The sequence below is a fragment of the Bos indicus x Bos taurus genome, chromosome 11, assembly GCF_003369695.1.
Source record: "Bos indicus x Bos taurus breed Angus x Brahman F1 hybrid chromosome 11, Bos_hybrid_MaternalHap_v2.0, whole genome shotgun sequence".
Lineage (NCBI taxonomy): Eukaryota > Metazoa > Chordata > Mammalia > Artiodactyla > Bovidae > Bos > Bos indicus x Bos taurus.
Genome location: NC_040086.1, coordinates 94,001,899 through 94,019,375, shown reverse-complemented (window position 1 = coordinate 94,019,375; position 17,477 = coordinate 94,001,899). Strand labels below are relative to the sequence as shown.

At 38.2% G+C, this 17,477-nt stretch overlaps 1 protein-coding gene across 6 annotated transcripts in view; it reads left to right on the top strand.

Moving 5' to 3' along the window:
- DENND1A (DENN domain containing 1A) overlaps positions 1 to 17,477 on the top strand; it is a 531,115-nt gene that overhangs the window by 177,358 nt on the left and 336,280 nt on the right. For 5 of the 6 annotated variants that reach the window (XM_027556228.1, XM_027556226.1, XM_027556227.1 and 2 more), the window contains exon 5: positions 3,973 to 4,092. The exons of the other annotated variant lie outside the window; for it this stretch is intronic. In XM_027556228.1, the coding sequence (XP_027412029.1) occupies positions 3,973 to 4,092 (120 nt within the window). The remainder of the gene's footprint in view (positions 1 to 3,972; positions 4,093 to 17,477) is intronic. 6 annotated transcript variants of the gene reach the window in all.

Here is a 17,477-nt window from a genome sequence, read left to right as displayed (position 1 = left end):
CTTTGCGACCCCATGAACTGTGTAGCACACCAGGCTTCCCTGACCTTCACTATCTGCTGGAGTTTGTTCAAACTTATGTTCATTGAGTCAGTGATGCCATCCCACTGTCTCACCTCAAACTTAAAAGTGAGGCTGATATAGGAAATCTGATTGCTGACTGGAAGATTGGAATCAAACTATCCATCCACATGCTTCATACCATTCATACATTGAACCTATAAATAATTTGAAGATTAGGCAAAATGCTGCAGGAGGGGTCTTGAATGGCTGACAGGCATTTAAGAGGCAGCATGAAATTTAAAGTCTGTGGTTGAGATGGTTGTTGTTTTCTATTTTCTGTATTCACCTAGACAGCTAGGTGGAAAGCACAGCTAAGGGTGATACTGGCTCTGGTCGCTTGGGCTTAATTCTGGAAGTACTCAAGTTTGGTTTCTCTTGCTTAGTGGGAAGTATAGTTAGTCTGTTTGATGAGACAACTATCTGAATTCCTCACATACCTGAGTTCCTTAAACTAAATAGTAACTTCTTGGGAGAGTTTTCCTTGTATTTGATGCAGTGTGGCAGAATGGAAAGGATTTTCAACCAGAATTGTGTGTGGGTTTTTCTTTTGGTCTTGGTTATTTTGAAAAGAAAAAAAGCAAACCAAAACCACCATCACCACCACAATAAAACATCCTGAGCCTCAACTTCCCTATCTATGAAACAAGAGAGTTGGATGAGTTGGTTTCTAAGGTTCCCACTGCCTTTAATCATTATGAAATCTGATTTTTATTAAAAAAGTATATGGATTCTGATCCTGGAGGTAATCACAAAAACTGCAGTCTTTAAGAAAGCCAATCCTTTCCCCACAGTCATTTTTATGGAGAAATAGTGAACACTGTTACAGACTACCTCAGCAAGTAGAGAGGGAATGATAAATTCCTTGAAGATTAAGACTCCTTTGAGTTAATCTGAACTCAATTTGAATGTTAATTTGAACTGTCCAAGGAAAAAATATTTTAGGATTTAATGATCTGGGGCTCTTAATGACTTGTACTTCATCCTGCTGGGAATTTAAAAAGTGAATCAACTGAGAATAGTAAGTGCCCACCTTCTAAGTTGTGGCACCCCCAAAAGAATCTTTTTCACTTTAATGTAAGAATGAGCAACTTTCTTGGTCACCCAGAAGACTCCCCCTTGCTGAAAAGATGTGATAGAGAGGGAAGAAAGGCAGCCTTCCTATTTCCACTTTCAAATATTACAAAGCTGAGGCAAGAAGATTCTAAGATGAAATTTAGTTTTCATTGCAAGTATCAACTTGTGTCTCTTCTATTAATTGTTCTTACTGTGGTCTAGCCTTTGTACCAGACACTCACTTATTCCCCAGATATGCTTTGAGTTGGATGATTGTTTTCAGGAGAAGAAACTGAGCTGCTCAGGAGGTTAAGTAACTTGCTAAACTAAGGCTCAGTAGGAAGTGGTTGAGTTGGGATTTGAACCAAGCAAATGAGTAATGAACCTTTCTTTGAGCCTACAGTGTAGCTGAAAGAGTTTTCAGCCTTTTTAAAGGTAGTGAACAGATAATAGAGAAATTAAGGACACTCAGATCACAAACCAAGTTGTGTTCCTTCTGTGTCCTTTTCCTAGAAATCCTGGGTATTTTTTTTCATCTAGTTGTATCAGTACCTTTCCTTGTAGGATTCTTCTTTTTAAAAATTCTAGAAGTGAAACCAAACCTTAGTTAAGATAATGAACAGTCATCTTTTATATGAATACATAATAGTACTTCATAAAAGCATGACCTTATCTGTAACTTAGAATCATCTTGACCTGTTGCTTTAAATAGTTTAATAACACAGGGTTTCCCCCTCCTCTGATGAGGCCCACTTTTTTCCCCCAATCACTTTAATTATGTGAGCTAGAATTCTGTTTCTCACACATCTTCAGTTCTCAACCTTGTTAAAATTAATCATATAATCCCCCTTTAAAACATAGTATTAAGTCACCATAGTAACACTGTATCCAAGCTTTATAGATAAAACATAACAGCCATAAGAAGGTAGCGTTTTGGTATCCCCTTGACAGCTCTATAACTTTTATAGGAATGTGTTCCTTCTTCTGGCTTACATAAGGTGGAGGGATAGCATTACTTACTTACACCTGTTTTATTACCATCTTGCTTTTAAATTCCTACCTTGTTTTTGTTCACCTTCCTAGTTAAAAAAGAGTTGGAACTCTCTTTGCTTTCTGAATTATTTTCTTGTAATCTCTAACCATTCTTTGAGGGCAGGAATTATTTCCTTAAATATGACCAGGTAGGGTCCACTGACCTTTTGTCCTGGAATACTTTGATAGTCTTTTAAAATTAAAATACTTTAATTTTCTTATGTGGCTTGTATAAGGGAATTTTAGAAAAGAATGCTATCCATATTCAAAGACTTAATTCGTATGCTGTCAAAAACTCAATCAGTCGGCCTTTGGAAAAGGCCTGGTGAACCATGATTTTTCATTTCTACTGACAATTTATAGCAAATTATAGGTGAGAGCATTAATTTGAATATTTTATCAATTTGAGTATGTTTTGTAAAATATATATATAAAATACAAGTTAATGAGTTCCTTTGAATAAGTCAGTGTCAAATTATAAAATATTTTGTTTGCATAAATTTGTATACTAGAATTTGTAATATTTAACTATTTAAAAATTTTATTTATTTATTTTTGGCTGTCTAGGTCTCTGTTGCTTTGCATGGGCTTTCTCTAGTTATGGCCAATGGGGGCTGTACTCTTCACTGTGGTGCGTAGGCTTCTCGTTGGGGTGGTTTTGCTTGTTGTGGAGCTCAGGCCTGGTAATTGTAGATCATGGGCTCAGTTGCTCCACAGCATGTGGAATCTTCCCAGATCAAGGATTGAACCTGTATCCCCTGTGTTGGCAGGCAGATTCCTATCCACTGTGCCACCAGGGAAGTATAAGATTTGACTTTTTAAAGAGGAATCCAAAGGCTAACTGGTAAACTGATTTTAAAAAGTGGACTTTAAAACATTTTGTAACTTTAAAAGAGTTTCTAGATTAATCTGACTTGTAATATGCTTCTTAATTTTTTGAAATGTTTTTAGTTTTTTGTGTGGTCTGCTGATTTTTGTGTTGATGCAGGAATTTTTAGTTTTTATCTTTAATGCTTTTCTGTAAAACCTTGTTTCCATTTCTCAGAAAATATCTTGCATTGATAAGACATTTGCTATTTCTGTCCTATAAAATATAAAATATAGTCCTCATAAATTTGGAAATTATGAAAGGTACAGGAATTTAGGAAAGTAATAGCTAACCCTGCCCTCTTTTGAATTCTAGCTCCTCCCCTTAGTGGCTTCGTGAACTTGATTCAGTTATTTACTTATTAAGTTCTATAGTTTCCTTTTCTGTAAAATGGGAACATCCTTGAAGTTCCAGGGTTGTTGTGAGAGTAAATGAGATAGTATAATATCAAATGTCTAACTTTGTGGCTGGCATTTAAATTCTGCTGTTGCAGTCCCTGTTATTTTCTGAACTAGAGGAATAATCAGGTGAGCATCATTACCAGCAAACTGGCAGGGAAGACTTTGGTATCAGATAGGCCTAGGTTTAAAATTCAGCTTTTTGCAATTTACCACCTGACATCTTACGCAGTGGCACTCTAGGCTATTTCTCCATCTGTAAAATGAGGTTAATAGGATGCACCTTTCAAAACTGGATGCAGTGCTCAACAGGGACACCTGCCTGAGTGCAGTAAGTAGGAGGTTTGGTAGCTATGATGAAGTGGTCACTGCTTGCTGTCTTTTTCTTTTTTAAAAAATACTCACTCAGTTTTTTCTCTTGAAGTGTGTAAATGTTAAGTTCATTTATAAAGAATTCCACTGAGAAAGGAAATGTTACAGGTTCAACGACTTGTTGTGATTAGATACTTTATCAGGAAACTTACTGCACATTCATTTTCCCCTTTGTTCTCTTTGGCGCAGCCTCACAGTTAGCCAAGTTGGCCAGAACTTCACATTCGTGCTCACTGACATTGACAGCAAACAGAGATTCGGGTTCTGCCGCTTATCTTCAGGAGCAAAGAGTTGCTTCTGTATCTTAAGGTAAGGAAAATGGCTTTGGCTATTGGCTAGTTCTATGAAACAATGTCAGCTTTTGGGTTGGTCTTCTGTAATTAAATTTTCCAGCTGTTCTTTTTATTTTCCTATCTGCTTCCCATAAGTCACTGCACTTGGGGAGAAGAACTTTACAATGTTGTCCTTGCACTTTAAGTTCTACAGATAATTGTATTTATTTATTTGTATCACATCCCTTGGGTGGAAAAAGGGATCATTGCGTCTGTGGAGTGTGTAGAAGCTGGAGAATCAGTATGGCTTCAGTTCCTCCTTCTGTTATCTGGAGCTGTCAGAAATTAGCCTGTTAGGCTTTCCCTTGGACATTTTGTGTATGTAAGATTATTAATAAAGTATGTGTCTGCAGTTCAGGACGTCTTGCAGACACTGATTGTGTCCTTCTCAAAGTAACACCCCTGCCCCTTTCGGGTCAATGAGTAAGTAACTGTTTCCCAACTTGGCTCCCTCCGTAGAGGTTTTGAAAAAAGTGCAGAATCCTGTGAGAAGGCTTCTTTAGGTCTTCCAAAATTCCCTTCACACACCAGAAGCACACTTACTTAATGCTCTGTTTCCTCCTGCCAGAGGGGTAAGGCATATTCCGGGGTTGCAGGATGTGTGGAAATCTGATTTCAGAGCTGCTGGCTCTGTGGGCTCCTGCTGGGCGCCTCCTGAGGGGGAGGTAAAGGCATCCCACACACTCTCCTCTGCATCTGCCTTGGTTAAGTAGGTGTCAGAGGGGCCTGCCTCCTGTCTCTGCTCATGTGCAGCAGCACAGGGCAGGATAGCAGGGAGGCGCCCCTGACAAAACCCGGGTCTCCCATCTTGGGCTTGAGCCTAGCAAGGCCAGACCCACTATGAATTCCAGAAGGAGTAGTTCTCTGGTGTACTAGTCTCTGCATTTTCTTTTCTTCCTCACTAAGAGCAGACCCCCTTGCCCCCAGACACACACACACCCTAACACCATGGGGGTGGTGAGGGCTAACTTTCAATGTCTTAGCTCTATAACTGTCAGTCAGAAATGCTACTTCTGCATTTCTCTACACAAATCTTATTATTGTGTTTAATCAGCGAAGTCCACTGGCTCCTTCATCAGGCATAGTATATCTAATTTGAGCACTAGAGGACAACTGCTGGAAAGACCTTAAGATGGAGGTACAAACCCGGCTGCTTTGCAAGACTCCTGTTCTCAAACACACCTCTAGCCCAGGCCCAAGGACTACCTGCCCTGAGTATTAGACTCTGATATAAATTATTATTTACTTTTTTATTTAACAATTTTTTTCAAGAAAATTTTCTCTTACATTTTTGTCTGATGTTGTATTTCAGCCTTGGCTAGGACACTGCATATTTATGTAGTCATTCAGGGAGATGAGGGTTTAAACCAAGTTCTTGAAGTTTTGCAAAAAGGTTTTGTCCCATAATGTTTTGGGATGTGATGTTTCTTTCAAAGCTTGGGTGTATGTATTGAGGGAAGGGAGATTCTTGAATTGGTACAATTGCAACCACTCAGCACACTTCAGAGAGTGGAAAACTGTTTATTTAAAAATTTAAGTTTAAAAATTGCTCATATCTGATTCTGGTGTTTGTATCTACATGTAGGGCCATGTTTGTGACAGGCTAGTTGAATAGCCTTTTGCTATTATCATTTAGAATGAAAAATAGCAGCAATTGGTGTGTTTTCAATTGTGTGTACAATTGGTGTGTACTAGCTAGGAGCTATAGGGGAAAATTTGGTGGGTTAATTCATTCACTTGTTTGTCAGTCCTTAATCGAGTGCTTACTATGAGCTAGTCCTTGTCCTTGAAGAGTTCCCGAGATGAGCTGGGGAGATGGATGATCTTGCTACAATATGCTATATATAACACATAGAGTGAGCCCGTGTAATAGTGTCTTCTTACTGTTGCTAATCTAGTGCCCCAGAGCATAGTGGCTGTAGTTTAGTCTTCTGTGGATTCTGGGACATGCATTTCATGGGTATTTAACATGAGGCCAGAAGGCTCTGTTTATCTTATTCAGTTGTTGCTTATGTACAGGGCACACAAAATGGCACTTTCCCTGTGCTTGATTTGGAAACATTGCTGGGTTGAGACTAGCATGTGAGTGGAAGAACTTGCTGTTAACCCTGGATAACGGGTTGGTGACATGTCCAGTGGAGAGGTCTTCCAAGAGAACATTGATGGGACTTGGGTCTGGGTTACATTATTATTTAGCATCATCTTCTTTTGCTGTTTGGTCTTCTTGCTTTGCTTCAGATGCTTTTCCTTTAGTTAATGTGTGTTTTAAACTCCAGTCATGTTCTCAGTGTGCCCAGTATTCTTAAGTCTGCTCAGCTGCCACCTTTACTTTTGCTTTTCCATTTCTTCCCATGAGGGATGTAGTTCCTGGTGATGGCATTTGTGCAGACATAGCCCCCACTGTTCTAGGATTTCGCTTCTTAGGATCACTTTTTCTCTCTCACTTGCTCACTTGCTTCCTAGCTCACTTGCTTCCTAGACCACATGAACGATCAGACCTTTCTGCCTTCATACATTTTTACCCATCCTTCCAGGCTCAGCTTGAGCATTTCTCAGAGTCCCCTTTTCCAGGCAGAGGTAATCATCCCATCTTCTGGATGCACCCAGCATGCTTTGCACTCTTAAGCTATCCACTCATAAGCCTTGATCTTCTTTTGTCTTTCTGCTAGTGAAGAGTTAACTCTTTACTGGTAAAGGTTGTGTCTTAAGCAGCATCTGCATCCCCATCACTTAGTGTAGTGCTTGACAGAGGAGTGCACGACTTTCAGAGACAGGGAGAACCATTCCATTCAGTTGGAAAAGCAGAATACTGGGGGCTCAAGTGGGAGGACAGGCCTCATTGGATACTAATTCAAAGAGAAAATACGAAGTCCTGTTGTTGGCAGAAGCATGGTTCATATTACCGGACAATTCATATTAGTCGTAAGAGGTGCACCTTTGATTCTTACACTTTGGATTCAGTGACACACTGGACAGGCATTGTGTCCATAAAGGATTGGGTCATTAGTATGTTACAAAATTTAGACGTAATTTTACAATGAAAGGTTCTTAGACATCCTTTACTCAATATAACTTATTAGATTCATTGTTAGGGGCATTGTCTGTTCTTCCCCACTAGAATGTAAGCTTCATGAAGCCTGGGAATTCTTAACCTGTTTTGTTCACAGATACATCCAAAGCGTATTAAAGAATGTCTCTGTACGTAGTAGACAGTTAGTAATACTTGTTTTATGAAGGACTGAATCCCTAAGTTTATTTTAAAAAATTCTTTTTCAAAGTTTTTTTGAACTCTTGTTACCAGCTAACCTTGACAGAGATGTAGTTGTACTAAAGTAAAAACTCTTATTAACAAAAATACCATGGTATATAAAGTCAAATGCATTATTTCCTTCCACAATTGACTGGTTCTTTATATTAAAGCATTTTACTTTTCTTTGAGAGTCACCGTTATATTATTTAGCTAGTTACTAGATGGTGTGTGCGTGTGTGTGTGTGTTCAGTCGCTTCAGTCATGTCTGACTCTTTGCAACCCTATGGACTGTAGCCTGCCAGGCTCCTGTGTCCATGGGATTTTTTAGGCAAGAATACAGGAGTGGATTGCCATGTCCTCCTCCAGGGAATCTTCCCAACCCAGGGGTCGAACCCACATCTCTCATGTCTCCTGCATTGGCAGGTGGATTCTTTACCACTAGTGCCACCTGGGAAGCCCCAGGTTAAAAGCACCAGCTAGGAGAACATGAGTTATGAGTAAGTTAGTTGTTCTTCTTTATAAACCCAAGAATCCAAGAAAGTATTTTAGCATTCTCAGATAGCACCATCTGAGTCTAATATGTACTAAATATTTACCTCTGAAATCTTAATATTGTAAGACAAAGACAAAGTGACCTAGATCACTTTTTTTGTGGCTTCTTTTGCCCAAAAAACACATGACCCAACAAGGCTAAAACTGTAATAAAATATGCTGTTTATAAACAGCTTCTGGTTTTGGATGATCAGAAGAAATGTAGGAGTTCAAAGTCATAACTGTATTGCTTAGAGTGGGGAGCAGTAGATTATGGAAGATAAGCCATATAGTATTAACTTATTCTTTATAAAGGCACTTTAAAAGTATTTGTGTTCTACAATTTTCTACTTAATATATAGGGATCTTATTTCAGCTTTTGAGAAACCTTGAGTAACAATATTTATATCCAAATAGAGTTGTTCAGAACCTCTTATCCATTTTGGGAAGAAATAACTTGTTTCATCAATATGGCATCTAAATTTTTTTTAGCCTAACATTTAAAGTTTGTATTCACTTAGTAAGTATCTTAGTATCTAGCATATTTCAAGAACGAGCAATGCATAACATGTGGTCTTTGGCCTTTATTTACCTCAAGGTCCCTTAAAATAGAGACACAGATCTAGCCTCAGCTCCCCATATGAGAACCTTTCAGTTGTCCTATTCATCCAAGAGTTTGGTAAGCTGCATTTTCTGAACTTGGTATTTCAAACTGTTAACAATATATACTTTTTGCCCTTTACCAAATATGAAGTTGAATTTGCTTCTAGGTGCACTGTTCCAGGCCACCTCTGATTTTGATACCCATCTCCCATTTCACTTCTACTACCCTTACTGTCTTGGGGGCCACTTCATCTTTGGGAAGGAACTAGTAAATAAGTAATTAAAATATATTGTGATAGATGCTTTTTTAAAAAATATGTATCCGTAAGTTTCTTTGGGGTCACAGATTAGGCAGAGCTCATGTTTGACTTGCAGAATCAGAGAAAGTGTTGCTGCTGGGTTCCAGTTAAATTGGACCTTAGAGAATCAGTGGAGGCTTGCCTGGAGGAGAACGGGAGGAAAGCTCTCTGGGCAGTGGGAACTGGTGCACAGAGGTCCAGAGAAATGGAAGGTACAGTAAAAGAATGATGAGAATTCTGATGAAAGATCGATAGCGAGAGACGGTGCCGTAAAAGTCTTGGGACAAGACTGTGGAAGTCTTTGTGGGCCATGCTCAAGATTTTGAATTTATTCCATAGAAAATGTTGTGTCACCTGATGGTCTGGGGCAGGTGTTAGAAATATTGATGTTTGTACATGAAATTGCTATCTACACAAGCTTGGCGTTTTCTGGTTGTTAGAGGGATGCTGTACATCACTTTGGGAATAGCATCTGATTTAGATTGGAATTTTCAAGACTCAACTTTAGTGTTTTTTTTTTTTTTTTTTTAATAACTTAATAGAATGTGTTCCTTGGATCTTATCGGGGAGTTATTATCCTTCTTTCCATGCAGATTGGCGTGTGGGCTTATGTTTAAACTTTGTGTTAAGTGAGGATCTGGAACATTTTCTGACTTAATGGCAAGAACAACTATTGCATCCTTTTTTCATCTGTATTGTACTCATTTCTACTATAAACAAAAAAGCTCGGTTTTCACAGAAAAAAAGAAGCTAGAAGTAATAGAGTCTGGTTTTGAGAACTTGGGCTTCTCTAACTGCTTCAGTGTTTTTTAAGCAACACATACAGTTTAGGAGAAAAATCAAAGGACTCTTTCCTTAGGCAGGTGGAATGGCAGAAACCCTTTTGGATTGTGTTTTAGCTGCTTCAGTTTTAAATAAGTGTATGGGGGATGGGGAAGGGAGTTGAGAAGGAAGGTTGTGGGGACAGCTCCCAGAGTTTTACCTTGAAAGCAGGTGCTGCTGAAATATTCCAGAAACAGATGGAATCTCCTATTCTTGTTTTAAGCTATTTATGGTTGTCTTGCCTGAGGGTACCCTGCTGTACAAAAATGTACAGCCTGATGTTTGAGGGCAGTTTGGTCATCAAAGCTGGGTCCCCTCTGGGAGACATCAGCCTTTCTTCCCAGTGCCTTAAATGCCATTTGGGAAACCTGGATCTTTCATACTATTTAACAGAAGATTTTCCTCTGCTTTTCGAGTGTTTCCATCTCTCTGGGGCTGTTTGATTTCTTTTTAATTCCTTCCCTTAAAAGTATGATGGGCCAATGTTGTTTTCTGGATGGTCAGCTGGGAGAAGGCTTGATTGCTGTGGCAGATTATAATTCCACTCATTGTGGATCCTGGCACATGGCTTCTGTCAGAAACTGAACCCATGGGATGGGGCCTGTGGAGGCTCTGGTTTACTAGGCCCAGGGCCTTTTCTGAGAGTATTTTGAAAGGCTTGCATGGGAGGTGTGCTCATCAGAACATCACTTTGTGGGAGGCTTTAACTTTTTTTTTTTTCTTAATTAAAAAAATGAGGTGGTTGGGGCATGTTGCATGTTTTATTGCCACACAGATGCCTTCATGCTTAGAAATATATAATCCTCTAGGGAGTCACAATTCGACAATGGTAACAAGCTGTACAGTTTTAACAAAATCACCTTTAAAGAGGAGAAAGGGAAATAAATAAAACTGCTCTTGCTCTCCTAGTAGCCTACCATTTGAGGGCTGGGAAGCTGGGCAGTTGGAAAGACAGGTGTGTCTTCTGCACCAGCAGCCAGCCTCAGGGCCAGCCACTGGAAGCAGAAGCTTTTTTCACTCCTCCTGGTCTTTTACAAAGGAAACCAGCCTGGCTCAGGGTTGGTTTGCCAAAATCCAAGACTTTGGCTAAAAGAAAATTTTCATTTTGGGATTGAATGAGTTGGGCATTGCAATAGACATGGTATGATCTCACTCTATGTTTCGAAGGCAGAACGCTTCCTTTTCTTAATGCTCTTAATGTGTGTTTCTCATCATATATATTTAGATGAAAGAACCATGATGGGTTGTTCACCTTTGCAGAATGATTTCAGAAGTGAATTTAAAGACCTCTTAAGAAAAATGTACTACAGCCCATCCTCATTTTATATCTGATGAAAATGAGACCTGCAGAGGAAAGATTTTTTTTGTCCCAAGTTCTTTAGCTGGATGATAGCAGTTTTCTGACCCCGCAATCCAGAGTCTTATCCAAGATATGACAATGATTTTTCCACTTGGGAGAATAAGCACAAGACCACCTGGGACTAAGGTTTTTCAAGACTCAGTTGCCTCAAGCATCAAAAAGTCATATTTCCTTAGGGCCAGTGTCGTTGCATTCTGTGTGAACAACCCAGGTATATGATTATAGAGTAAAGAAAATGATACAGTTTTCTTTAAATCTGATGTAAGGTATGTTTGAATGGAAAACCAGTAAAACTAAGCCTGCCTTCTGAGAGAAAGAGAATCTTAACAATTCCATACGAGGGACCCTTTTTGGAAGACAGGAAAAGCATTCTATAGGAGAGGCCACTAGTGCTTTTTGATTGAGTTTGAGTGTCATCAATTTTTATTGGACCTCCCTGCAAGCAAACCACTTTCCTACAATAGCAACAATAAGCAGAGTGTATTTATTTGAGCTTTATCATTGCTTTTCACTGGGCAGGAGGTAGAAAGGAAAATAACTCAGTATGCTTCACACCTAAAATTGCCCTTTGGATCTAAGCTACACTCTTATTTTAAGAACAAGATAGATTTGTGAATACAAAGAAGAGTTTGAATTTAAGTTTTCTGGCCCTTCCAGTGATCAGTTTTAGAAGCAGTAGGAAGTCTAACATTTGTCCATCATGGAAAAGCCCTGGAAGACTGAGATAGTGTACCTCTTTACATCATTTCAAGGAGAAAAATCATTATGCCATCTGCACTTTGAAGAGCCCACAATGCTTACAGTCAGTTATGAGTCACTTATTTTTAAGATGTAAAATTTTTTGAGGTTGTGAAGATATACTTCCTCACTAGAGGAATTTAAAAAACTTCAGAAAAGTAAGAAAAGCAGTCTATCATCTTATGATTCCCATAATGACTAGATGTGTTTCTTTCCTTGAATTGGGATCATGCTGTATTATAGTTTTCTGTCCAGCGTTTTCATTTATCATATTGTAAGTAAGTGTCTTTACATATCATTAAATATTCTTTCCTGAGAATCTTTCTGACTGTAAATTGTGTGAAATTGATTTACAAGACAAGAAGCTCTTAGTTATAAAAAAAAATTTTTTTTCCTGCTAAGACTTATGTTCTTTTAAAAATGCGTTTGTTCTAGTGAATTTGTCATTCAGCTAATTACATTTTTTTAAAAAACTCAACTACTTTTTATCTTAACATGTGAGCTATTACCCATTTCTTGACAATGAAGAATAGTTGCTAACTTCTGAAAACAATGAACCTAAAAGTATGGCAAAGGCAAAGCACTCGCTCAGCCGTGTCCGACTCTTTGCGACCCCGTGGACTGTAGCTACCAGGCTCCTCCGTCCATGGGATTCTCCAGGCAAGAGTACTGGAGTGGGTTGCCATTTCCCTCTCGAGGAGACTTTCCCAACCCAGGGATCGAACCCAGGTCTCCCGCATTGCGGGCAGATGCTTTACTGTCTGAGCTACCAGGGAAGCTCAAATAAGTGTTAGTTGCTCAGTCGTGCCCGACTCTGCAACCCCAGCCCACCGGGCTCCTCTGTCCATGAGATTTTCCAGGCAAGGATACTGGAGTGGGTTGCCATTTCCCTCACCAGGGGATCTTCCCAACCCAGGGATCGAACCCGGATCTCCTGCACTGCAGGCAGATTCTTTACTGACTGAGCTACAAGGGAAGCCCAAAAAAGTATAGAAATAGTATCAAAAGTCTTAGTTAAATCAAGTGACAAATAATGTATTTAGTTTACTTTTCCTTTCTGTGTTTCACTTTGACATTTATATCTTCAAAGTAATCCTTTACTAGTGTAAGTTATATTATAAATTGCAAAAGTAATGTAGCATAAAGGGACTATTTTTAAAGTTGCACAGCAGTTGATTTTGAGTATATTATATTCTGACTGTAAAGAAACCATACATACCTTAAAACTTCATGTAGAAACTTAGGGACTTTTTAAACATTGTAGATAAAATTAAGTTCTGTACTATAGTATGCAGTAGAAATTGAATAGATTTTTATTTCTCTTTCATGGCAAGTGAAACTACCAGTAACCTTCAGCAAAGCTAAGGGCAATTGTCTCTAACTCAATTCAGAAGTGTTAGAGTACCTCTATGGAGATTTTAAATCCCTTATCTAAAATACAAAGCAATATGTATTACAAAATTAATTCTGAGAATCATCCTTTATGGTTTCTAATCTATTATATTTCAGATGTCTTTGAAGTAAAGTAGGTGGAGCTTTGTATTTGGGGTTAATTGTCTCATTGTTCCGTTATTCAGTCTGGTATTTTAACTAGCTCTTTATGTGTATTAATGAGCCCAAAATGCAGCAAAAAAAATGCTGGGCTCTAAAGAAAAACTTGACATTTTAGAACTTACTTAAACGTGTGGTGGAAAAAGAAATCGGTGTCCTGTAGTTTTTTTGCTTGAACTCATAATGACTGGTTTCCTTTAAAAAATTTTTTAAGTTTTAAAATCCTGCTCCCACAAGAAAACAAGAAGTCTTTGGGGGGATAAAAAACAAAACAAAAAAACCAAAAAGCCACAAAAGCAACTCCAAGCCAGAAGCAAAGTATGTTTGCTAGTGTCCAGTTTTCTGCTGAGTTAGGCATTTGCTGTCATCCGTTTTAAAAGGAATACATATTTGGTAATTTTGGTTATCATTTTAAAGAAATTTTTAATTTTTACCTTTTCTTTATTAGTATTTGAAAATATACTAAGTGTTGATTATCCTCATTAAGTAAAGATAGCCTTTGTGCCCTAACCACTGGAAGCAATACTTGTTTTTACCTTAAAAAAAATTTTTTTTTTTTCAATTCCCCAGAGATTATTATCCCTGGTCTTTTTATCTGAAGAGAGAGTTTACCTTCATGCAGTGGGACTCCCTGAATTTGTCTTTCCTCAATATAATACTTACGTTGTAATTGACTGAACATTGGTAATTGGTACTATATTTGATTTTTTAATCTTCTTGAAAATTGGATTAATAATATAAAATGTTTTCATTTACCCAGCATTCATCTTTGTCAGTTATTTCAGTGGTGAATTGAGGATAATATTAATTGAGAATTTCGTTGTGATGACTAATAGAACACACAAAGAACTTAAGTACTGTTTTATCTGCTATGTAAATGTTTAACTACAACCCTGTGCTTTTCTTTTGTAAACTGTGAACTATAATCTGCAAAAGGAAAATGCATTGATTTTAGTGATATGTACACATGTAAGTATATATATGTGTGTGTACATATATTTATGTATTATATATACTCACATAAGTACATACAAAAATTATATAGCAAATACTCATGTAATTACCCAGTTAAGAAATTTCCAACACCTCAGAATAATTTGTTCACCTGTGTGGTGGTGGTTTAGTTGCTAAGTTGTGTCTGACTCTTGTGACCCTATGGATTATAGCCTGCCAGGCTCCTCTGTACATGGGATTCTCCAGGCAAGAATAACTGGAGTGGGTTGTCATTTCCTTCTCCAGGGAATCTTCCTGACCCAGGAATCAAACCCAGGTCTCCTACATTGCAGGCAGATTCTTTACCAACTGAGCTACAAGGGAAGCCCTACATCTGTGTATGTATCCCTAAATAATATGGTATGGTTTTGTCTGGTTTGGAACCTATATAAATTAAATTATACGATATGAAATTATTTTAAGTCTTCTTTTGCTCAGTTTTTGAGATTCATCCATGCTGTTTCTTCTCTTTACTATATGAGTATTACATATTGTATGACCATACTATAATTTGTTTATGCTTTCAACTATAGGTGGCCATTTGGGCTATTTCCAGCTTGTGGCTTTTATGAACGTTCTTGAACAGATATCCTAGTACACAAAGGCACTCGGTTTTGTGGTATATGAGCCTAGGAGTTGAATAGCTGTGTGTTGGGTACATACATCTTCAGCTTTATTGGATAATGCCAAATTGTTTTCTAAAGTGGCTATGCCCTTTTACTGTTCTGCCAACTGTGTGTAAGCCTCCTTCTAGTTCCACACTGCTGCCACTTACTGCTTCTTAAAAGAAGACATGAAACTTGCTATTCTCCTTTCTCAAAGCCTGTGAGATCTGGGTCTTGTCATTCTTTATTTCCCTAAAGATTAATGTGGCCTCATTGTCTGAAGAGGCATTGCTAGAGAAAGAGGCATTGCTGGGGTTGTAAGAAGCAAGTTGATCATCTCTGAGGTGAAATGAGCTGTGAGATGGCATGGCATAAAGAGCATGGTCTGGAATTAGAACAGAATTTGAATCCTCATCCTGCTGATGCAGAAATGTGCTTTTAGGTGCTCCATTTACTCTTTCTGGGCCTTAATTTCCTCATATCTACTTTTTTTTGGGGGGGTGGTGGTGCTGAAGACTAGAGATGATATAGGCAAAAAATCTTGCTAAGGTTGTATCTGGTAGCTTACAACATTATGTGGCTCAGGAGTTTCTAAAAGAAGGATAGACCAATTGTAACATATACATGTCATTGTCATACATGGGATTTGTGTGGGCATGTACATAACCAAGTCTATGTGAGCCTGGTCACATCAACTTGAAGATGATACTGAGTGGCTATAAGGTGGGCATTTATACACTGTAGGTCCAGGTGGAAAATGATCCAACGTGCCTGGAAAATAATTGGTGATATGTACTCACAATCTTTATATGAATTGTTCCCATTTTTTAAAAATCTTCTGAGGAAAACTCAAATATATGTACAGATATATGTATGAGGATGTTTATTGTAGTATATAGAATGAGAAATTAGTAACAATTAATGGAGGGAGTTAGCTAAATTAATACCATTAAAATTATGCTTTTGGTGATTGTTTAATGACATGGAAAACATCTAAGATATAAAAAAAAAGCAAAATACAAATTTTCATATATGATATCTCTATTTCGTAAGAAAATTAGAGGAAAAAAGCCTGGGTGATTGCATACTTTTAAGCATTAACTTTGAGACTAGTTAGGTAATGGGATCACGTGTGTTTTAAATTTTCTTCTTTGTATGTTTTTAATGAAGTAGTTCTTGCAATTTTATCCTGTCAAGTTCAATTCAAATATTCATTGCACCACAGTTTATGTGTTTTTTAATTTGGAAAAATTATAACTACCTTCATATAAAACATGATTCCAAATATAGAATGCTGCAAATGGTAGTACTTTAACTACCAAAATGACCACTGATACTCTAGTATGGTTTTCTCCTCCTAAGTTTCCAGAATGGACTTGAGCTCCAGAATCAGACTTGTCTTCACACTTCAGTTCGACTGTGTACTAGCCATAGGAATGGAAGCAAGTCACTTCACATTTCTCAGCCTCAGTTTCCTTATCCGTAAAACAGAAAATACTTCCTATGGTAGCCGTGAGGATTAGATGAGATTTTTGGTGCTCAATTCAAAGTAATTATTCCCATGTTGCCTTGCAAAATTTAAAAATACTGTCAGTTATAAAATGTACCACAGAGGTTAAAAACAGCTTTTCAAGGGGAAAATAGGAGTTGTATTGAGTTTTCAGATTGATTTCAAGAAGCATCTTGAATTTAGAAACAATGAAAGTAAGAGTTCATCTTAACTGAGAAATGATTATATTAATTTCACAGTGGGATATTTAACATCTATTCTATAGATTACCACTGTTTTACACTCTTCTTATTGATCTTTTAATTTTCTCAGAAATTTCTATCCTATTTGTGTGAAAAGACTAGGAACCTATTCCCAATTCATGCCTCAAACCTGCTTTTTATGGCCTCAGGATCTCTGTCATAACCCGTTTTATGCTTTCACAAACTGAGCCCCTGGGGAGCTGTCTGCACTTTTCAGTGTGATCCAGCTGAATTCCTCCCCTTCCCCACTCGAGCCCTTTGATTTGCCAGGTTTTTGTTCATCTACCCTAAGGATGGACTGAGATTGCTGAGCATGGCCTCTCTTGTGGTGCAAAGTGAGAATTGTTTTTAATTGAGCAGAAACATGTGGAAGGATCAGGAATATCTCAAGGGATTACAGAAAAATTCCAAATTTGTACTACTTACAGCTTGTGTTTAGAGCAGGGTCTGCTGGGAATAAATGTTAGTTAGTGTGGCCTGTGACCTTAAAAACTGTTGACATGGACTTCAGCCAGAAACTAGCCACAGACCTCCTTTGTTAAACTCATTCATAGCTCCTTGAAAACTCTAGTCAGTGAAAGTTGCCAGCTCCAATCTAAGCAGATCCCCCCCCCCTTTTTTTCCCATGCTTTGGAAACAGAGGACGCCCCTTAACCAGCAAGGCTTCTTTAATAGGACTACATGGCCTTAAACGCAATTGGAATTGACAACTTCCTGGCTTCGGTTTGCCAACTGGCAGGGCTGTGAAGCCAAGGGGACAAACAGCATTGGGGCGCTGTGCACTTGTGTTTGTGTATGTGTGGAGGAAACTGAACTCCAGAGCACTGCGATACCCCTTCACTCCAAAAGCAACACTCT